The sequence below is a fragment of the Triturus cristatus genome, chromosome 12 (genome assembly GCF_964204655.1).
Source record: "Triturus cristatus chromosome 12, aTriCri1.1, whole genome shotgun sequence".
NCBI classification, from domain to species: Eukaryota; Metazoa; Chordata; class Amphibia; order Caudata; family Salamandridae; genus Triturus; species Triturus cristatus.
The window spans coordinates 775672309-775696708 of NC_140595.1; the positions used below are offsets into that span (position 1 = coordinate 775672309).

Below are 24400 nucleotides of genomic sequence, written 5' to 3' on the forward strand. Positions count from 1 at the left end.
CCAGTCTGCTGCTCTTGTCGTCCTACGGACTTCCTGAGGCTCAGCAACACAGATAGTGGTTCTGCAACTCCCTCGAGGGCTGACCTGTCCTCTATGCAATTTTGGGGCCAGTATTCCTCGTCGGAGCCTGTGGTTCCGAACCCCTGTGCACCACAATGACTTGCCGTTGCCAATGCTTGCTGACTTTGCACTCCAGAGCTCTTCAGGCTACAAGAAGCTCCAGCTTCTAGCATCTCTTCCCTCCAAGCTCAACATCCTTACTGCATCCTCTGCACTGTGGGCTTTTGTTCTTGGTGAGCTGCTCGAGATCCTCTTGCGACTCCTGTGCGTTCCTCCTGTGGGTCCTCCTGCGGGTCTTGTGCTGCTTTAGTGGGCTCTCCTGCTTGCTCCAGGCCTGCTCTGACTCTCCTGCTGTTTGTGAGTCCCTTGGACCTTGCTGGTCCCAATGTTCTTTCTTCATTCTCCATACCATATTCGGCTACCAAGGCTTGTTGGTACTCCCACCGGACATCGGCATCCGATATGGGACAGCTCATACATGGCTCCTGATCTTCCTCAGTGTCGCCTGGTCCTCACAGCTGCAGCAACAAGGACACGTCGACTCTTCTAAACTGCCTGACATCAGTGGGCATTGCTCTTTTGTGCCTCCTGGTCACTTCTGAGTTGCATAGACTCTGTGCCCTTTGCTTGCAGGTTCTTCCCTTCCAGAATCCAGCTTTGGATTCCATCAGACTTCTTCACCTTCTTTTCAAGAGGTATTTTCTTCCAAGTCTTTCATTGTCGTCTACGGAGGTTTCCGATGTCTCTTCACCCCTATGCACCTGGCTTCCCTTGTGTAGGTAACCTGGTTCCCGGAGCATCCATGGGTGGGGTGGCTCGCCAACCTTCTGTCCTCCAAGGGAATTCTTTGTGATTCTTTGGGAAGGGTCCTTCTTCTGCAAACCTGAAACCACGACTTCTCCATTGACTTCCATTAGTCATGCGGCTGTGTTCCCACTCTGCACACAGCCTCCATGGGGTTCCTAGGTCTTTACCTTGGGTTGTTCCTTGTGTCCCCGGCTCCTCTGGATCTTCTGGTCCAAGTCCCATCCTCCTTTGCAGTTCACATTCCACTTTCTTAGTATATGGTTTGGTCTCCCCCTAGAGACCACTGTTTTTTGTGCTACTTACCTTATTTCATTTGAAGTATTTTTGTGTATTGTGTTGGTATCTCCGAGCAGGACATATACCAATGTGTTAGTGAGTGTTGTGTAATAAATAGAACTATTTTTATATAAACACTATTTTTTATTTAACCTACGCTATATTATTAAATTGGTAAAACAAGCTGATTAACACTCCTTTAAGTTAAGCCCGAAAACTGCTCTCCAGAGCTACCACTTTGAGAGCTTTCCATGGTTATCAAAGTCCACTAAAATTACCATAAGGGTTGCCTGGATTAGTGCAAGGTGCATCACTTAAATAAGTGCGCACCATATACTAAGCCAACCTCCTACTGATTTTTTGATTAGTTTTCATCAAAAAAAGCTTTACCTGTTTGAGAAGTGTCCCTCCTGTGGGAGAAAGAAAGTGGTTACTGGACCCCACAAGGTCTGGGCGGTATGCCTTTCTCCATCGCATACTGTAAGAGAATTTAATATTTGGTAACATTTCCAATAGAACTCTTTTGGGACAGAGATGGTATCGTTTTTTGAGGGACGCTTTACAACATGAAGGCAGAGGAAGAACAGAAAACGAAGAAAAGGATGGAAAAGACTGCTTATTTGGTGTCTCCTCCTAATAAAGCAAGGTTTGGGAGGACTTCCCAGGAGGACAGCCTCAGAACAGAGGCAAGGACAAGACATTCATCATAGTTTCTTGAATCTCCTGAGAATCCAATGGGTTCTCTGCAAGTGTGGAGTTCATGCATTCTACATCACCAAATGTAGAGACTTCAAGTTCTTCTCTGTTGGCGATCTCCGTAACCTTCACTCATTCCCTACCAGGGACTTCTATGGCAGGCCTTTAGCTTCACCAACTTCACCACTACTGAGCAAGTCATGTTCTGCTGTTCACTCAACTTTCAAGTCTCCTCAGGCAGTGAGACCACATTTAACACCAGATCCTTATCCGTTACCATTCGGGCCAAATAGGCCTACCATCCCTTTTGAGGATCTGGTCCAAGAACCTCTTCGCCCTCTACAGTTGTCTGATCTGAGGATGGTCTCCAAGACTACCTCAATGTCTCTTCTATGTCTACTCCCACCCAGATCTCCTTCATCTCATGGGGAATCTAGACGCACTCCTGATAGAAGGAATGCTGCACTTCACCATTAAGGCCGAGATCATGTTTTTCGGTTATGGGAGATTTGAAATCTTCATATACTTTCACTTCAACTGCAGTTTCTCCAAGACCTATGTCTCATCTGTGGATGCCAACACCTTTCATTAAGTTTTGGCTAGAAGTGAGGCCAAATTAAATAGTCCTATGGACACTTTAGAACAAATGGTCTCAGGCATCCTTGAGACACTTCATACAAGAGGAGCTCCAAAACCCTTGTTCCCTTTGGTTTTGGGGCTCCTGTTTATAACACACAAGAAATTCTTGACACCGGCAACAAATGCCTCTGCACCCAGGGTATTCAAAAAATGTAAAGTTATATATCAACATCCAGACTTCCTATAAATTGATCCTGAAACAGATTCTGTTATTGTTACTTCAGTTAAAAAGATGCATGCATTGATGACATGCCCAATGATAGTTAACAGGATTATTTGGAACAACTGAGCGAGTGCTTACTGATAACTATTCAAGTCGTAAGTGCAGTCGTTGACTCAGCCAATGTAGCTTTGATTGCTTACTGCCATGATATTGTTATTAGAAGATTATCCTGGCTTTCCCTAACATTTTCAAGGTAATCTTACATTTACAGGAGCATCTTTGTTGGGACAGCATGCGTGGAAAAAAAGGGGAAAAAGAAGCTGCTCTGTTTTCAGTTGGCCTGGGAGAAGAAAGGAGGTTCTTCAATTAGCAATTCAAGACCAGAAGAAAACAGTTATTCCAATGGAGGATTCAATCCCCCGCTCGCCCTACCAAACATGCCAGCAATATCAACCAGTGCAAAAGTGCTAATATCTAAGAAACCCAGAACCCACTACACAGCAGGAACAGGGTGTTGTCCCTACAGGCGTTGGGTAAACAGCACTAGCATCTAAGCGTCCTTCTTTGTGGTAGTGCACAGATATACTTGTTGGTTGCGGGGTGCACCCGGGAGGGAATAATTTGGCCTGCTGGTGTAAATTGTCACACACGTAGTCACATAGCATCACCTGAGGTTGAGGTGGACTTGCGATATGAGAGTTTTTATTATATTGTTTTTTGATGTCCTGCCATGATTGCTTGTAGCGTACTGCCTATCTACCTAGACTGTAACTTCCATATTTCTTTGTTATTCGTTAACTGCCCATATTTCATGGAATTGTTTAATGATCTGTGAAAATGCTAAATAAAGTTTATAAAAAAAAAATCTAAGAAACCAGGCAAGGTCGGAAATAATCACTTTGAAGTCATCAACCCCCAGACGTGGAAGACATTTGTCGGGTAGGCAGTGACAACATTTCAGCCCCCTTGTTTCCCACTTCATTGGAGAGCGATGTATCTTTTCATCTTGAAGATTCATCTACCATCACAAAGGACAAATGGGTGCTGAGTATTGTATCTCAGAGATACTTTCTTCATTTCAAGGCAATTCCATCGTCTGTGCCTTCAAAACCAGCATCAAAACACCAACTCAAAAATCTAAAAAACAAACAAACAAACATCGGTTTTTTATTTGAAATAAACCATAGAAATCGTCTCACATAATAAGAAAGGTTAGGACAAACGAATTCAGGCCTTACTACAAATAAACAAGCTCATGAGAAAAAATGAAATTGGGGTTAAGCAATCTAGGACTCCAAATAAACTACTAGAAGTCAAACTGGTCCCAATTCAAACACTGAACTACCTGGGCCCAAGAATAGACCCAGCAAAAGCAAGAGTGTATCATTTGGAGAATAAAGAGTTATCTATTCGGAACAAGTGATGCCCTCTGAGAGAAGTGCTCAAGCTAACTACAAGAGAGATAACATAACTTCTAGATTCAATGGAATCTTGTATCTTTTTTGTCCTGATTGCAAGGTTGCAGATGAGACCGCTCCAACAACATCTGAATAATTAATGGTGCTAGAAAGAACAGTTGGGATGATAAACGAACACTCAAAAGTAGCCAGACAGTCACTAATTTTGTGATGCACCAGAAACAATCTGGAGCAGGGTGTTGCTTTTCAAAAAGGAAACCTGGATCAACAGTTGTCACATAACGCCACTCTTGTTTGTTGGGGTGCCCACCTTGATCCCCTCACCATCCAAGGTCAAGGGTCAGGAAGGAAAAATACTTACCATATACAGCTTTTAGAACTGAAAGCTGTTTATCTTGCTCTCAAAGCAGTGCTTCTTTCACTACAAGCCTGTACGACAATCAGGACTCATAAGAGTAACACAACCAGCACGTTCTTCATCAACAAAGAGGGAGGCAGCAGATAGAGAACACACCTAATGGAAATACAACCAATCTGGCTATGGGATATAGCAGACAGACTATTGTTAACAGCAGTACACATCCCAGAGACAATAAACTCAAGCAGATTTCCTTGGCAGGTGCTATGAAGAAAGCCACAAATGGGTGATAGAAGATGAAGTTCTCTACAACATCTTCAAAGGGTGGGATACACCTTCTACAGAGCTCTTTGCTGCAGCTCAAAACAGTAAATGCCGAAGCTTCACATCCAGGAGACCAGAACAACTGCTGAAGGGTAATGCCATCTCAGTCACAAGATTTTCTGTATGTTTTCCCTACACTTTCACTGATTCCATTGGTAATCGAGAAATTGAGATCGCCACGGAAGAAGATCATGATAACTCTAGAATGGCCAAGGCAGGGGCCATATCCAGACCGTCTCTAGATGTTTATCAACCACACAAGAAGCTTGCTCTGAAACCTAACATTGTTGAGTTCATCATCATAACAGTCATCTGAATTTGCCTCCTCTCTGTATAGGAATTTTAATAAGAGAAGCAAAATACCCCTCCACTAGACTGTGTATTTACATGAAATGGAAACGCGGAAGCATATCGTATCAAAACACCAGACACAATCCAGTTACCTCTCAGAAAGAGTTTTTTCTTCCTTATTTCCTACATTTGGCCATGCCCAAGTTACAATTTGCTTTAATAAAAGTACAGTTAGCCACCATTTCAACTGACAGAAAATCTCCCAATAAGGTCTCTCTCTTTAAGATATCTCTAATCAAAGACATTTTGGAAGGTCTTAAGAAAGTATTCCTAGTGGGTCATCGTCCCCATGGGAGCTTAATCTAGAGCTATCAAAATTAATGGGGGCGCCTTTTGAGCTAATTCATAAGGCTACATTACAACATCTTTCTTTGGAAGCGGCCTTCTGAGTTGCTATCACTTCAGATAGAAGTATAAGCGAAATGCAAGCCTTGTCTTTTGTAGAACCCTACACAACTTTTCATGCTAGTAGGGTAGTGATGAGGACAAATTGTTCGTTCCTATCTAAAGTTGTTTCAGATTTCCAGGTTAGTCAGACCATAATGTTACCTACATTGGTTCCAAACCCTTCAACCTCAACAGAATGATTTCTTCATTCTTTAGACATTGAGTCTTGAAGTTCTAATCTTATAAAATAAAAGACATAAGGAAGTCTACTCAACGTTTCTTTAACTATGCTCATAGTTGACAAGGTTTTCTACCTCAAAACAGTCTATTGCTAGATAGATAGTTTTATGTACCACTACTTGCTCTCAGCTGGCGCACAAGCCCGATCCAGGTAAACATAAAGCACATTCTATTAGAGCTAAGGGTGCCACCATGGCTTTACTTAAAAATGTTCTGATTGCTGAGATTTGTAAGGTAGCACCTTGGAAATTGGTTCACGCATTTTCAAGACATTATTGCCTTGATCTTGACACCCCGATGTGGAAGCAAGATTGGGTCATTAAACTCTTAGCAATCTTTTAAAAAAATAGTACACAGAGCACAGTGTATGCCTTTATGTATATCTTTTAGTCCTGGAACACTTGTATATGTATTTATATTCACTAAAAAAAGCAAGGGTTGAAGAGACAGTATAGTTAGATGAAAATGCCAGTTCAAACATACCTTTCTAAACTAATAAAACCACTGAAATTCACCAGTTATAGCTATGTCAAGGAACACCAAATAACAAATAGCACACTTTCTGAACCAAGATCTAGCTATCTGCCAGATATGTTGTAATTCCGTAGCTGTTTTTGCGATATCGCTGTTCGATTTTCCTATAGAAAATTGCATGAACAAAACACGTTTTGGGACATTCCCTTTTTCTTGGTCCCCGCTTGATAAAATAATGAGTGATTTTATGGCCACAGCTGTCAAGATTGTTAATGCTAGTGCCATAGTATTACAGTATGTTCAACACTGCAGGGCCTTATTTCCATTCCTTGATAAATTACCTGATGGGTGTGGAGGGCAATCCAAAGCCATCCTGTAAGAAGGCGAGTGAACTTCATCAGACTTTATAGATGCATCCCTTGATGCTTCCAATACAGCCTTCAGACAGATAGCAACAGGTGCTGTATTACAGAGATGTTCCTGGTTTCACCATACTACCTTCAAACCTAAGTCAAGGGTCATTGATATGACTGAATCTTTTTGATAAACATGAGGATGATGCTCTTCAAACAATCAAGATGGATAGTGTTAAAGACAAGTCACTAGGAGTCCTGCGAAGAAGACAACAAGTGTTCTTCCATAGAAGACATCATTATGGCCAGAGTTCTTCTTTGCATCCCTACAGGCAGCCCTGTTATTCACGGGTACAAAACATCTCTCTATATAACAGGGAACAATTGGAAGGAAGGCAACAGTGAAACAGTGAAAACAGAGTCGCCCACCATTTCACAAGAGCCAACAAAGAAGTCATAAAACCTGACTACCAGTAGGTCCTCCCTCGCTCATCGACCATGCTGATGGGGGGGGAGAAGTGCAACATTCTTCAGGCATGGAGAGGAACAACATCAGATCGTTGGGTGCCAGATCTAGTGAAGTGCAGCCATAGAATACCATTTGCATCATCCCCACCAGTAGCATTGTCATTTAGAAGTCATTAAACTGGAAGGAAACCAATTATTGTTAGCAGTCACAATAGACTCTGTGCCCCACAATGAAAGGAAATTGGAGTTCTGCTCTAGATTTTTCTTCATTCAGAAATCGGATTGGAGACACATTATAGATCTAAGGGAGCCAAACAAAAAGAAAACAAAAAGGTTCCGAATGCTAACACTTCGGGGTGTGCTGTGATGAAACATGCAATGCTTTTGTGAGAAGACAAAAACATTGTCTGTTTAGGTCAGGATCTGTATGAAATCAACAGACTCTTCAATGACAGGTTAGGAAGCACCCTTGAAGAATCTCTAGTCAAGTGGATTATGGTCTGTGCAGGAACTAAAGCTACATATAAATATGCTAGATTTGAGGTCGACAGGCTTGCTTTGAAGCCTTTTCTACCCCCTCATACAACTAACAGATGTCAAGATAAGAACTCGCAAGAATGGCTGTGTTATATACATCTAAACGCCGGGTGGAACATAATCCAAACAGTTCTCCAGGGAAGCAAAGAAATCAGGTCATTAGTTCCTGCAACACAACATCAGCTTGATGGTGAAACATGTCCCAGGTTTGCAGAATGAGACACATGGCTCTCTCAGCAAGAGATACATAAACTGCCACGTTGAGGATTAAATTCAAACCCGTTAGATACCAAAGGAGAGGCAGACCCCAATTGAATCTACACCCACACTGAATGGCAAATCTTCACAAGCAGGTGCTGCTGCCCACCACTCAATAGGGGAAGCATTTTCAATTCCCTGTTTAGGACGTTTTGTTTACGCTTTTCCCCTGTCTCATACGGAAATTGGAACAAAGCATAATCTTGGAGCACACTTGATGAGGGACATGGCAGCAACAGCTGCACTGTTTGCTGGAGTGCCATTATTGAATATCTGCAGAGCAGCGAGCTGGTCATCAACACACACCTCCGCCAGGCACTATTCTGTAAATGTCAGATCAAGACGGGAGAACGACGCGGTATTGCATGGCATTTTTCTATAAGGTAAGCCTCATTTCCAAAGAATTTGTTTGATGAGTACTGCTTTGGGAATTAGAATTCAAGCATGTGAAGCTATGAAAGATCCAGTTCTGCACCTGTAACTACAGTACTGCGGCATTGCTCTCTTTCATACATTTACATGCGCCCACTCTGCCCCTGTGGCACAGGCTATTATTTGCTGTTACAAGCTGTGAAAGTTAGCTGTTAGAGCCTCTGGGGAGGATTGGAGCTTGCAGTCCCTCCACCTGCTTGGCTTTACTTCAGGTCACATAATTAAGTGGATGGTCTAGGTGTGGCCCATGAAGGTTTCACTGTAGTTTTCAAAGACAATTGGTGTACTGAAAAACTGTTCTGTTGAGCTTTGACTTACGAGGGTTCCTAGCCTGATATCAGGAGATAATTCAGGCATGCAAATCTGTGAATGATATAAATGCTGCAGAAGTGTTGACTGTAACCAACCTTTTTGTTGAGTGATTCGATACTGACCCATGTATGCATCAAAAAGTGTTCAACAAGCATTCTCAGGCAGCATCCTTGTTCTCCAGCAGCGGATGTTTCACAGATTCTCTTTCCTCTCTTTGGGCTGCCATTCCCCTGCAATTCCAACTCTGGTGATTCAAGCATGTAAATCTATGAAAGACACCATAGCTGGATAACTGTTCTTATAGCTAATACAATAGATTTCTTCAGTCAAAGAAGTCTTGTCATTGAAATTGAATAATCACGACTTAGTCATAGTAGCTGCTGCTTCACAGTCATGACTCAGAGCGGCATGTCAATTCATCTAGACGGCACTGATCTTTCACTCCTGTGATAATAGAATTTACAAGGAATTGGAATACATTTTCTGTTGCCTTTTTAAAAACTCACGCATTTTTATGATATTTAGGCTCTTAGCAGAAAAACGGAAGGAACTGTGGGATCAAGTGAACAAGCTTCGTAATGGTCTGTTCAAGATTGATGATACACGCCAGAAGGTGGAACTGATGTCTCTGAAGTTGGAGGAGGCCAAGAAGAAAGTGGCAGACTTCCAGAAGCAGTGTGAGGAGTACTTGGTAGTTATCGTCCAGCAGAAGCGAGAAGCAGATGAGCAGCAGAAGGTAAGCTCATGCTAATTACTGCAACCATCTGTCGTAAGAGTCACATGCTTAAATACTGCCATAATGCCTAACAGTTTAAGTGATCTTATTCCATGTTTAGGTGATGCTGGGTTCAAGTTTGCGAAAACACTAAAACCACAGTACCCATACGATACACATTTGTTTTTCAAAACTGGTTTAGAGAGAGCATGGGAAGGCTGCACTCCCTCTGCTCACATTTTGGTGTGTTTGCCTCAGATGTGAAGGAGGTTCTTCCCTGCCTTCGCAAGGTCCCATTACTAGTAGCGCTCCCTAACTTGTTTGTTCCTATCCTGAGTGAGTTTAGACAAACACACTGAACTGTCATAAGTGAATTCTATGGCCCTGTAATTGGGGTTTTATATTAAATGTATGCTTCAAATTAGAAACGTGCCTCAAGCCTTCTCTTGTCACCAAAGCAAGGTTCATGTGTTTAGTCCACTTCCTGATGGTCAGGTGTCCTCAGAAGCCTGACCAGCGGAAATAGGACACAAATATATGCTGAATAAGCAAAAGTGTAACTTCTATGGACAGTGGGGCCACAAATGAAGTCAGTTAGCTAGACCCATGCAAGCTTAAATCTGGCTGTCAATGAAGAACTACTTTAGTTTTGGTTAAAGAAAAGGCCAAACTAATTCACTTTGTCAGTGCTTGTAACTAATACCTACATTCTCTCTCTATTCCAGCTTTTTATGTTCTGTTTAACCTGTGCCTGTCCAGCTTAGTGCACTCTTTTTCTCACTTCTTCTCCTTGTCCGTGCTCTTATTTATTTTTATATGAGCATAATGCTATGCTACATTATATGTTTAGACCCTTGAAGGTTTCATTTCTCTCACGTTCCGCATCAGTATCCTATTCTCCATGTGTGTCTATTTTCTGTAAAGCTTATAAGTAACTTACATATATCTTTAGAACCAGAACTTGTGGATCCTCTCAACTCTAGAGAAGAATTCTCTTAGTGTGGCCTTCCCTCACATGCTGCAAAGAAGCCTTGGGTGTTGCTCATTTACTGAGGCTGAAGACTTTTGTTGTTTCTCGACTCTCTGTCCTTCTATCATCCTATCGCCTTTTCCCTTAGGCAGTGACGGCCCACAGCGAGAAGATCGGCCTTGAAGAGGTCAAATGCAAAATGTTGGCTGAAAATGCTCAGAAGGACCTGGAGGAGGCCTTACCTGCGTTAGAGGAGGCAATGAGGGTAAGGCCTTGTGGATCATCCAAAGGGGGTAGTGGGGCTATTGGGGTTGACTTATGTCCAAACGCCTGCCCCAACAAAGGTGGAAATACTTTTTTGTACATTTTAATAGCATGTCATTGGTACAATAGCATCATTCGCTGCACCCCGTAAACACTTGAGTTTGCCATGCCCCTTAAACACTTAATTATATTGCGATAAAGTTTTCACCTTTTAGAGTTTTCCATTCAAAAGTGTTTACTTGAGATTGTTACCCGGAGAGACATATGACTTTTAAGGGCTAGGACGCAAGCTTTATTAGACCAGCCAACCAAGATCTGCTCATTCAAATTGAAATATATATTACATGTTTCGGTACTTTTGTTACATACAATACAGCAATATAAACACACACTTTTTCCAGGGATCCCTGAAAGATGGAAAATGGGTGTTGTACCATAATGACAGTCCTTAAACCATTCTTCAGAGCTTTACTATTGTCGCAGCCACTAGGTTTATGCATCAGTGGAGGATCAAATTATGTCAGAGTTATCTAAATTAGGAGTCAAGAAAAGGCAAATAATTCATCATATTCTCTGGCACCATTAATTTGAACTATTTGAGCTACAAACAAATGTTTTTATTGACACCGACAAAATTATGTGTAAAGTGTAGTAAATCTATTACTGTTTGGTACATGCTGAACTCACCGCATTTCCTTATTGCACTGGCCCTGATTATAGTCCATTATTTTATCAATAATCATTTCATGAAAGGTAAACAAATCCTAAACAGTAATTCCAATCAGTTCTCATTGGTAGATGCACTTTGCAGAGTAAACCTTCAACAGTCCCTCCCTTCTATAGACAGAATGTGTTTTTTAAAGGGCAGATATGTTTTTCTCTAAAATTCTATGTGCCTAGCTTTTAAAGATACACATGCTTGAGTCATCCCCGCTGTCGAGCTGGGAGACCGACGACAAACATGATGAGCATTGCAATGTTAAACATATACAGATTAGCTTTAATGTTGCCACCGTAGTAGCCTGTTCACATCATTGTGAAATATCCAACACTCAGCCAATCAGAGCACATTACAGCATTCACCTCAACTCACTCAGGCCACCACATTTCAGCTTTCTACCACGTTATGTCAGAAGGTCCTTTTTGAGTGACTATTTCATCTCATGCATTGCCTTCACCCAGTGCATAGGTCAAGGGACTGTAAAATGTGTAGAACCTTCTCTACAAAAACTCTAAAGGAATGTGAAGGTGGACTGTTGTTATGGCTCCAGAAGCTGAAGGCTGAAGAGATCCAGTCCTCAGTAAAGGAAGGAGATTGCTTCTAAATCTCTGGTAAAATCTCAAATAGAGGACGTTTGCACTCTGGACGTACTTCAAGGACAAGATCTGAAGAAGAACCACATAAAAAAGCCTTTAAAAATTTCACGATAGAAGAGGGCCTTTCCTCAGGCACAGGAACTCTGACTGGAAAAGATCTGTTAGAAAAGCTTCACAGAACCTAGTCTGCTCCTTCAAGCTGTTGCAGGAAGCTGCCTCCGGAGACATCCAAACACTCTTCATCTTTGCCATTGATGACAATTTCATCTATATCACCATCAAAGAATCTCATCATTGATGAGAAAGAAGCCATCAGCTTTGGCAATTGTAGTATCTTCATCGCTTGAAATACCATTGATAATGGCGTCGACAACAACACGTTTGTCAATGACACTGATTAAGACACTATCTACAAGGTTGATGACGACATCATCAACGAAAATACCACCTCCGTGGACGACAAGGACAACGTCGTCAACAATGACTATACTGTTGACTGCGAGAACACCATTAGCGAAAACAGCATCAAAAACTGCTACTGATAGCATACCTTCTGTTACAATTTTGATATACATGACACAACAGCCGTTGCACTAACAGTTACCTCACAACTCCTTTGATGAGAATGGACATACTCTCAACACCCAAGAACACAAAAATAACTTGGATTCCTTGCAAGGACAGTCCAGTGACTCTAATACCAAAGCAGACATCCCCAAGTAGGGTTTTGCCCCATCCCCCACAGATGAGGAAGGACCCTTTGGGCTGGTGTCGGTCCTACTCAGTCCGGATCCAGGAGAAGAGGACAATGACTGCGTAAACACAATTTCCATCAGATCAAAGATGCATTTGTCAGTCTTTTGTGCCAGGAGAAGAGGACAAAGACTGCGTAAACACAATTTCCATCAGATCAAAGATGCATTTGTCAATCTTTTGTGCAACAACAAGATGATGACTGTGATGAGGCTGATCCATGACAGTATGGTTTAAACACACTAAGCAACCAAGTTCATTTTCTGACGCTAGGTAAACCAACAACTCAATCAACTCGCCATTCACTTCTGGCACCACAGCCCATTATTACACAGGCACCAGATACAGATGAAGACCGGAAGGACAGACTGCTAGAAAATTCCTTCTGGGGTTCAGGCCCCATGTGGGGTGACTTAAGAGCTACCACTCCGGATAACGTCACTCCCCCAACAGTGGAATCTCCCCCAGATGACACCTTAATAGAAAGAGCATCAAAATGATTTGACTTACCAGTAACAACAAAAGAGAGTGACTGCCAAAAAAACTACTAAATCGATCCCAGTAATCAATCACATCTGGGCGGAGATCCTAAACATTCTGAGGGTCTGAAAATCTGCAACAGTGATTCCACGCCTTGACAGAAAATACAAAGCATCAGAAATTAATTGTGTATATCTTCCTGACTATCCCTGAGCAGACTTATTTGTCATGCAGGCTGCTCAGAGGTGATCTAGAAACCACAAATTACCATGTGCAGTACCTCCATACAGAGAGGGCAGGAGACGGGGAACAGCCTTTACCACAAAGTTTTTACCACGAAATGCAATTACAACATATTTTGTATATCAGGACTACTTTTACCACACAAGTCTTTACAATGCGTATATGGTTTGTATTGGTGAGTATGTGCTAAGTAGTTGATATATTTTGAGGGGTAATTAAAAAATGGGGGTTTGGGGGGTCTTGCCCCAAAAAGTAAACCTGTTATCGTTATAAATGTAATTCTTTTGTGTATATATCATTTTTGAACAATTTTGTTTGTAAAAGTATGCCTGGTAGTGGGTTGCGTGGTAAAGGTATTTCAGATGTGAGTGAATGTAAATGCATGGTAGTGGTATGTGTTTTAAAATCTGCATTGTGAAAACGTGTGTAGTAAAAGAATGCATGGTAATGTCATACACCCGCAAGAGACTAGACAACATTGGCAAACATTTTTCTGCCACAGCAGCCCCTCCATCAGGGCCTCAAACACTTCAGTAATACTCACTAGATATGGTCAGATGTGGACGGACATAAGACCACGGTTGGAGCGATTGACAGATGATAGAAAGAGGCAACAGTTCATCTTCAGGAGAAAGAACATTTTCAGTAATTAATATTATGGCTGTGGATATGACATCAACTGGTTTCAGAAAAGTAACATGAACAACTGTATTGGGTACATATTGTTGGCTGTGAGCCACATCCTTTATACCTTAAAAGCAAAGCAGAATGTTAGATATGCTATGTGATGGCAAGACTTTGCTTGGCCACCATATAGATGAGGTTCTGCAGTTTATTTATTAGATCAGACACAGAAACAGCCAGATCCCTTGAATTGCTTCAAGGACTAATCACCTCGTCCTTTTGAGGCCTACAATGAAGAAGTACGTATTCATACAGTGAAAGCTATTAGCTGTACAGATACCAGCAGTATACTACCCCTCTATATCAGTATCGCCAGCCCTATCATTGGCCACAATACTTTACAAGACACCTGTAGGTGAAAATATCTCCTCTCAAATCAAATCGAGATTCTTTATTCGGTACAAATGCTTGTACCATAAAAGATCATAAAATACGTCACCAATAAATATAACATTTAAAAGCAGTAAAAACTAAAACAGTCAAATAATTCCTAAAAATGTGTATTACAATACAATACTTTTCCTAAGATGTATAGCGTCCCACATATAAAGTGCAGTACTAAAACATACAAAAGGATACGCAAGGGCAAATATATGACGTGCCTCAATTGTAATATCCCTGACATTTTCGCTATCGCTCATTACAACTGGGTCAACATTACATCAGACCTTTGGGTGTTGAATCTCATACAATACGGTCACAAGTTAGAATTTGTAGAACCACTTCCAACGACACCACCGCAGAACATAAACCATTGTCATCCACATCTGTTGCAGAATGAAATCAACAACATGTTGAAAAGGGGGCAATAAAATTGGTTCCAAAGACAAAGTAATTTAGGATTTTATTCCCATTTTTTCCTCATAAGGAAAAAAGATCTTCAAACCCTCAGTAAAAAATATCTAAAAAGAAAAAGCTTGACATGGTGACGTTCCAGGGGGTTCTACAAGTCCTATGGTACAAAGACTATATGCATATTTGGACCTTCAGGAAACACACTTTCACATTCCCATTCATCAAAGATATCTGGTATTCAAGGTGGCCGATCACAAAGTCCTCCCTTCTGGTCTCAAATCTACCACATGAATTTATATGAAGTGGATGGCACCAGTAGCTGCTTGCATCAGGAGACAAGGTTGCAAACTATTCCCCTATTTGGACGATTGGCTAATCGAGGCAAAAACATTAGGAGCAGCTACAGAGTCTACACAAACTGTTGGTGGCTGAGGAAAATATTAAATAAAGAAAAAACTTCACTACACCCTTGAAGGATTATTCAATTTCTTGGGACTGTTCTAGACACCAGGATAAGCAAAGTCTTCCCAACAGAAGAGAGTTCCTCACCTGGCAGGTCTGGTGATTCACCTTAAAAAGACAGAATAACCACCATAAGACTTGTCAACTCCTTTTTGGAGATGATGTCATTTTGCATTCCTTTGATCCTACACTGCCGCCTTCAAATGAGGTCATTTCGAGAGGCACTGGACAAACAGTGGTTGCAGAAGACAGGTTCTTTTGACAATCTAATACGAAGAACATCTCAGATGAAAAAAGCCCTCACCTGGTGGTTTTAGTGCAAGAACACCACAGTCAAACTGTCTTTCCTTGAAGAAGAAGCTAACTTCATCATAACAACAGGCACCTCATTGGAAGGATGAGGAGCATAGTTGCAGAAATTACAGGTCATCGGAAGATGCTCAGAGAAAGAGTCTCAAATGCACATCAGTATCCTAGAGCGAAAGCAGTCACCCTCTAGGGCTATGCTCTTTTCTGCCACAAATACTCAATTCATCAGTCTTAACACTTACTTATAATACAACAATCGTACTATATAAACAAACTAGTAGGAACACAATCCCTCAAACTATCCAAAGAGGCACAGAAGATATGGTGTTTGGACAGTAGACCATCACATCTAGAAAACAACGTTGCATCTTCCAGACCTATCAAATTCAATGGCTTACATCTTCAGCAGGAAAAGAGAATGTTAAGAGTGGGAGTTAAATTGTTCCCATCTAAACAAAATATTTAATCACTGGGGAAAACCAAAGCTAGCCCTGTTCTCTACCAGCCAGAACTGGAAATGCCAGTATTACGCCAGCAGGCACCCACTACCAGGATTGTGGGGGAATGCCTTTTTGATAATCTGGTCAGGGACCTTTGTGTACATATTTCCTACAATTCCACTGATATTAGGGGTGGTGTCAAGGATGAAGAAAGAGTCAGGCTAAATAATCTTCATAGCTCCATGGTCCCCAATGCAATACTGGTTTAAGGAGCTGCATCTCTTGAAGCAGCAACAAGTATGATTGGAATTAAGCCAGACCTACTGAATCACTGCAATGAACAAATTCTACAACCGGACCATCTCTCTCTGAATTTGTCTGCATTGCTCCTGAATTCAATTCATTCCAGCTATTAGACATTCCAGAAGACCGTAGCAAAATACTATCTTAAGAAAAAACAGGGCCCACCAAGAAAATGTACACAGCAAAATGGAATTATTTTTGCTTATGGTGTGCTCACATGTATTTGAATCTTATAACTTTGCTGCCTCAACAAATATTTCCATATCTTCTGCACCTGTCAAAGTCGGGGCTGACTCATGTTTGAGTCAGAGTACATTTGGCCGCAATTTTTCACTTCAAGAAAACATGGAACCAACCATCTGTTTGGTCTGATAGGCTTTCTAAAGAATTTCTTATAGGCCTTGTGAGGTTCTTCCAACTAATAAGGCACTCTCCTTCATCATGGCAGCTAGATATTGTTTTATCTCAACTGATGATAAAGTCCTTCGAGCCAATACATAGGGCTGAAATAAAAGACATCTCATGGAAGGTAAGCCTCATGTTGCACCTCAAACCGAAGACTTTAATCTGAATGAACCAGTGGTTCAAAAGACATTTTCCGAAACTCAACTAACACAGCAGAGAGAGCACTTCATCCTCTTGATATTAAAGGACTTTTACAATTTTACATTGACAAGACTAAGCAGATACGGAATCTTGACCAACTGCTTGTAGCAGATGGTCAGCCACGGAAAAATCAACAATTTTCAGTACAAAGTATAGCTCGGAGGGTATCTTTGACAATAGTTTTCTGTCATAAAGAAGCAGGTCAGTCATTGCAAAGGACTGTAAAATGTGTGTCTTCGTCTACAGCCCTCCTCTCTGGTGTATCCATACTTGACATATGCAGGGCAGCAATATGGTAGAATAGATACACATTTACACAACACTAATGCCTAGATTCCGCATCACCAAGAGATGCTGCAGTAGGACATGCTGTCCTGCGCAATTTATTCCATTAAGTAAAGGGTTTTAGCCTTTGTTGCCCTCCTAACCCTAATAACTGTTTGTATTTACTACTTGCTATTCTGATTTGAGTATGTAAAATTATGAAAGATCTAATATTGGATAAGAAAAAAAGTTCCTACATGTAAATGAAGATTTCCAGTACTGGTATCTTTCATAGATTCTCATCCGACCCACCCTCCTCCCCAAATCATGCTCACTTGTATACATAAAAGCACTGTACATTAGTGCTACAAAATCTTAACTATGGTGGCCTGAGTGCAGAGAGGTTAATACTGTACTTAGCTCTGATTTGTTCAGTTTTTACTGTGGTGGCCATGGTAAAGCTGATCTGTGTATGTTTACCATTGTACTTCTCACTGTATTTACTGTGGGATTCCCAGCTCGATGACCAGATTATTCAACATAGGAAACTATGAAAGATACCAATACTGGAAAACCAGTTACAGGTGAGTAACTTTTTTCTTATTTTTACTTCGAACAACCATATATTATTTTCCCTTATTTCACGTACTATTTTTAATAGCATTTCCATGTTTGGAAAAAGCTGTTTTTTCAAGCTAGCTGACCCAAAATAAACATGTAATTTAAAATATACATATTGGGCGACATGTAATATTATCCTGTATTAACATCTTGCGTTCCAGAAGACTTGTACAAATTACTTGGCCTGCGGCCTAATTTTTTATGATGGTCCCATAACCCATCGCTGGCTATATTCGACCATATTACACCGTCTCCTATATTTTACCATGTGCCACCTGCCAAACTGTTTTCTTTATAGCTTTTTTTCTGTACCCTTGGCAAATTGGTGTTTTTGAGCATGATGGAATGCTCGAATTATGGCTTGTGTGGTGTTTGTTGGTAGACATAACTGTTAGACCTGGGGTTTCTGGTTGGCAGAGGTATACACCCTGTCCCAGCAGGAACCACCACTCTAGTCAGGGTAGGCTAGGTGCACACAAAATGATAACCTGTGCTCACTCTTTGGTAGGTTCGCACAGAGCAGACAGGCTTATTTAAAGGTGCAATGTGTAAAGTATTTATGCAGCACATACTCCCAGCAACACAATGAAAAGACCACAAAAATAGTCCACACAGGGTTAGACAAATATATTATATATTTATGAGTAAAACAAGACTAAAACAACAAAAATAGTAGAACTGGTGTGAGAAGCTGGCTTGGTATATGGTGTACACTTATGTAATTGAACACCCTGCACCAATCCAGACAACCCTTATGATGATTTTAGTGGTCTTAGACAACCTTAGAAAGCTCTCTAAGTGGTAACTGTGGTGAGCAGCCTTCAGGCTTAGTCCAGAAGGAGTGTAAAGAAGCTTGTTTACCAGGACGTAATCTTATAGGTATAGATTAAGTGAAAAAGAACCACACAGTGTAGATATAAAAATATATATTTATTATAGAACACTCATTAACACATATGGGCATCTCCTAATGGGAGATATACACAATGCACACAATACTTTTCAATAGAAACATGTAAGTAGCACGAAATACAGAGTAGTTGCTAGGGCCATACCAAACCATATACTAAAATAGTGGTACGCGAACCACTGCTCAAGTCAGGACTATACCCAGAAGACAAAGAAGTGCCGGGGACCCAAGGAACCACCCAAGGTAAGTAACCAGGAACCCCACGGAGGCAGTGTGCAGAGTGGGAACACGACCGTTGGGTAAGTTGCGGTTTCAATTTTAAAGAAGAAGGACCCTTCCCAGTGGACCCTGAAAAAACCCTGTGGAAGACAGAAGGTTGGAGAGCCACCCCACCGGTGGATACCCTAGGAACCAGGATACCTACATCAGGGAAGCTGGGTGCATAGGTGTGAATTGGCATCGGAAAGCGCTGTCAAACCCAATGGAGGACTGCAGGCAGATGCCGCTGCTGGAGAAGGGGAAAGTTTCCGGAGGAACCCAAAGGTGGATTCAAGATGAGAAGTACCTGCAAGCAAAGGGGACAGAGTCTATGCCACTCAGGAGTGACCAGGAGGCAACAAAGATGAATGCCCACGGATGTCAGGTGCTGCAGGAGAGATGACAGTGACCTTGGAGCTGCAGCTGTGAGGACCAGGTGACGCTGTGGAAGACCAGGAGCCATGAATGAGCTGTCCCACGTCGGATGTCGTGAGTTGAGGGGTGTGTCTGTCGGGAGCACCAACAAGCCTCGGCAACTACAAATAACGTGGAAAGCGAAGAAGGTGCAGTGTCTGGATCAGCAAGGTCCAGGTGACTCACCACAAGCATGGGAGTTGGGGCAAGCTCCGAGCAATCAGGAGAGCCCACAGAATTTAAGGATGACCCTCAAGAAGACCCACAGGCTGAAGGCACTGGAGTCGCGAGAGGACCTCGAGCAGCTCACCAAAGAAGCAGGCCCACGGTGCAAGTGATGCGGTGAGGACGAAGATCTTGGTCACCGAAGATGCTTGAGTTTGGGGCTACTTGGTGGAAGTAAGCCAATAAGCCTTTGCGACTGCAAGTCAACGCGGTGCACAGGGGTTCAGTTCCCGTGGCTCCGACGAGGGATGCTGGCCTCAAACTTGGTAAGAGGACAGGGCAGGCCTTGAGCGATTTGAAGAACCACCACCTGTGTTGCTGACCCTTTCGCAGTCCGTGGGAGTCCAGGATCAGCAGTACGGTCAGCTTAGTTGCGGTGCGTGCAGATGCAGGGAAGTGACTCCTTCACTTCAAGGGAGGTTCCTTCAGGTGTCTTGGATGCCCACAGGCCTTTGAGGGTTCCTGTATGGTGCACAGGCACAGATGTTGCAGCCTCCGAGCAGGGCGACGAGATCAGGAGCAGCAGAAGTCTTCCTAATTGCAGCCTTGCTGCCCAGAGCGAAGTCCAGAGTGCCCAGACGGTTAAAGAAGAAGTGGTGTCTTGAAATAAATCTTGTCCCACGATGACTCTAGGGAGCCACCCTCAGGTAAGCCCTTAAGTACCCTAAGGAAAGGGTTTGGGCGATTCAGGGTTCCCTACCAGGGGAGGGGTCAGACAGTGGGGAGCATACTCCCATGTCCTTTATCCAGTTTCTGCCAGAGCAGGAGCCAACGGCTCCCTAAGCTGGTTTGCACTGGACTATGCAAGGAGGGCACCAAGTGTGCCCTTCAAGCAGACTGAGTGGCATTAGCAAGCGCTCCCACTCAGCCCCAATACACTGAACCCTGTCTGGGAGGTGGTCAAACTTCCCCGTGACAGGATACTTATTGTTCTGCTTTCCCTTGCTTAAGCTTAGCTCAGCAGCAGGAGGGCAGAATCGTGTCTCTGGTCGGCAGTAGCCATGTTGTGCTGTCTTGGTCTAGAAGACTGGTACTGGGAGAACTCTTCCGAAGGAGCTTTACAGTGCGTGGAATCCTACCTCCCACACCATTTACGATGTGGGGGTATGATTCCAACATGTTTGATACCAAACAAGATGGGGTACATTACAGCCACTTTCGAGATGGTCATTGCATAATGATGTAGTGTCCCTCTATATGTTATATGGATGTCTTACAACCAAGGAGAATGGACTCTGTAGGCTGTAAGGGTGTGCTGCTCACGCAAAGGCACCCTCACACTTAAAACCAAGCACCCTGCCTTCAGGATTGTAAGGTCTGCCTTAGGGCTGACTTATAGGCTTTAAGTGCAGTGACCTTAGATATAGGAAAACCTAAATCTTTTGTAAATGCTGCTAGCACCAGCTTACACAGTCTGCACTGGCAGGCCTGTAGTTACAAATTGAGTGGTCTCCCATGGGTGGCATAATACATGCTTCAGCTCATAGGGAACCCCTGGTGCACCTATGACCTGGGTACCTTAGTGCCATATTCTTGGGACTGATAAGGGTACACCAGTATCCCATCTGGGATGTACCTAAGTACTTACCATACCAATTTAAGGGAGAAAGCACGGAGACTGGGGTCCTGATTAGCAGGATCCCTGTCTGACTAGTCAGAAACTGCATTGCATCAAGCAAAAAAGTGGTTGTAACCATGCAGAAGGATCCTGCCTTCCTACAACTGGAGTTACAAATTTTTAAAGATTCAATCAAAATGTTGTGTTTAGAAGAAAATAGCGCTTAGCGGTTACTTGAGGTTGTGATGGACCGGGGTAGATCCAGAGTTCAGCTTGACCGCAATGAAGGGCAGGCCGACTACAGGACTCAAGCATGTTCCACTGAAAAAGTACCTTGGATGGAGTAAGCATCGACTTTGAAGACTCAATGTGTCTGTTCCGATGCAAACAGACAATGAAAGCTTTGTTGACAAACCCCTTTACAATGCAGGTGATGCGTTGTCATCAAGCAACACTGTCTGTTGTCGTCAAGCCGTGCAATCTGTCGAACCAATGTCATCGATCAGGTCCTGTGTCGGTGTCGAATTGCAATGCGTCGGTTTCGATCGGCGCAAAGTAGTCACTGCGTCGATTTTGATGGTTCTGCAAAGCAGAAGCTCACTTTCAAGGGCCCAGTACTGGAGTGGCACCACTTGACAGGGCAGGGCTCACATATGGCAGAATACAGTCACTGTTACAGTGTTGTGGAAGTCTTTAATGGTCCTGAGTCTTCAGAACAGGGGGCAAGTCAGCAAGTCATTGGAGTTACTCTGTGTTAAAGTGAGATGGGTCCGGTCCTTGTCCTCAAGAGAGCAGAGATCAGCAGGCAGCAGGGCATCACAGCAAAGCAGGAAATCAGTTCTTTCAAGGCAGCTGTGAAGCAGAGTGGCAATCCTTGTAGAACAGCAGTCTTTACTCATGGCAGAGTTCTTCACAGGTCCAGTAGTGTACTGTCTTGGTAGAGTCAGATGCCCAGTACTTATACCCAGTTGTGCTTTTGAAGTGCACAAGTCCTCCTTTCTTTCCAGCCCTGGCTCCAGACTATCAGTAGGGGGTAATCAGCCCTTTGTGCAGGAAACAAAACACTGCCTATTCAGTTGTCACTGTCCGCTCCCCCACTTCCTACCAAGGAAGAGCTATCAGGATTCAAATTAATGCAGATGAGGTCTCTATTATACTTAGCCGTCCTGTGTTTGTGGCTGTCTAAAGGGAATGCACAAAGTGTAGCTGTCACCCACCCAGACATGTATCGGAGACGGACTGCAAGGCACGATTCGGGTCAAGTTCGCGCTGTATAAAACTCTGTAAAATAAATAAATAAATAAATAGCAGAGAAAAGGGGAGTTATCATTCCCATTCGAAAGATATGAAACCTGATGCAGCTACTCCTTTCTAATCAGGAATTACAGCTTAAAAATGTATTAAGGAATTCCCAATTTTTTTTAGATTTTTGATTGGCATTTAAATGTTCTCAACATATACATCATACATTTGTAGGATTGTGGTACATGGTGTATATTATCGATGCCAACGTTAAACGAAAAAACTAGGGTGGGGAACAAGGGAACACATCTGCAATTCAACACAAGTTGTTCACAAGTCTTTGCATCTGCAGGAGAATGTGAGTGAGAGGTTCACAACTTATCACTTAATATACATATCCGGTTATAGAGCGACATTATAAATGCAATGATCATTGTAATGAATACCGAGAATGACCTGGTGTTGTAAGTGGAGGCCATCAGGGATCCTATGTCTTGTGTGCGTGAGTACCTTATTATCATTGTGGTGTTGGTAGATTGGAGTTATAGCAGCATAGGGGCGGCCGGGTGCAGGATGTTGATGTGGCGTTGATTTCAGTGCAGATTTTCCGGTTGCAACAAACACTGCAGGCTCAGGGAAAAAGTTATTCTGGAGGTAACCACCGGTTGGAGAAGTAAGTTGGGATGTCCTGGGATGCCAGGACACCGTCGGTTGGGCCACCCCAGTCCGCGGGATGTCGGGTGCAGGGGTTTCTTTTGGCGTTGTTTATTTTTTTACCAGCTCCGGTCGCGGTCAGGGGGATTCTCCAGAAAGGGACTGCAGGCATGGGTTGGAGACTTGAGGCAGGTCAGGACCGCCGGGGAGACCTCCTCATGGTGTTGGGCCACTCAAACTCTGGCTGTGGGCATCAGGTGCAGAGTGGTGCAGACTCACGGATTTGCCCGGAGCCAAAGTCTGTGGATGAGCAAATCCCGTGCTCATGGGAGACGAAGTCTAGTTTGGGAATGCAGAGCGGGTCCTCCGGGTTCTTGAGGTCTGCTGGCTGCAGGACACTCCGGGATTTTGCTGTAGTTGATCGAGGTTGGGACGGGCCGGTAGGGCTGGGGCCAAGTACGTTGGTGTCCTCCTCCTCTTCTTCTTCAGCACAGCTCTTCCGTCCTTTTTCTTCTTGTCTGATTAGGCGAGGTTCAGTGTCGCCCCAAAATACAAAATTTAGGGGCGTTACAGGTCGGGACCAATGGGTCCCTTCCTTGGGGTGGGTACACCCCACCCTCCAGTGGGAGGGGGGCATAAGCCTCACTCTGATTGGCTGGGTCCCCCATCTGCAAGAAGACGGGGCCTGAGTTGTGCTTCACCTTGCCTTCACCTGAGGGGTGGGGTTGGCAAAGGTAGTCACACCTCTCCTCCTAACTTGGTTTTCCCACCCATTCTCCTGCCCAAAGTGGGGGTCAGAACTGGTGGGGGCCAGTTGCTGGGAGCAGCAAATGGCTGGGTAGCTCACAAAGGTGGCAAGCCTTTGAAGCTTCCCCTTCGTGGACCCTGCCCATCCTGGGAGAGGAGGCTTGGCACCTCGTCCCAGGATATGCTTTGTTTCAGGACCCTGAGAGCGGCAGGCTCTCGACCCAGGGGTCCAGAAACAGGTCTTGTGGTGGCAGCTGGCGAGCAGCCACTCAGCCAGGACACTAGAGTTAGGTCATTTTTCAGGGGGCATCTTTAAGATGCCCTCTGAGTGCATTTTTCATTAAATGCCACACTTGCATCAGTGTGGGTTTAATGCGCTGAGAAGTTTGACACCAAACCTCCCAGTTTTCAGCAAAGCCATTGTGAGAAGTTGGCCTGATGTATGATGTCACTAGTTCTAGTGTACACCTTATATCAGTCCAAATACCCTTATGGTGATTGGTTGTAAAGTCAACCTTATAGACCAGCTATCCTAGTGGTAGCATGGACAAGAGCAGTCTTAGGCTAAACTCTGAATGGCATGTGAAGCCACCTGTGATACCATATATAATCC

The 24400-nt window shown here is 43.3% G+C and overlaps 1 protein-coding gene across 1 annotated transcript in view; it reads left to right on the top strand.

Moving 5' to 3' along the window:
* Positions 1-24400, top strand: part of DNAH2 (dynein axonemal heavy chain 2) — a 2945517-nt gene that overhangs the window by 2104864 nt on the left and 816253 nt on the right. The window contains exons 61-62 of the mRNA XM_085638712.1: positions 9079-9289; positions 10387-10503. Of these exons, the coding sequence (XP_085494838.1) occupies positions 9079-9289; positions 10387-10503 (328 nt within the window). The remainder of the gene's footprint in view (positions 1-9078; positions 9290-10386; positions 10504-24400) is intronic.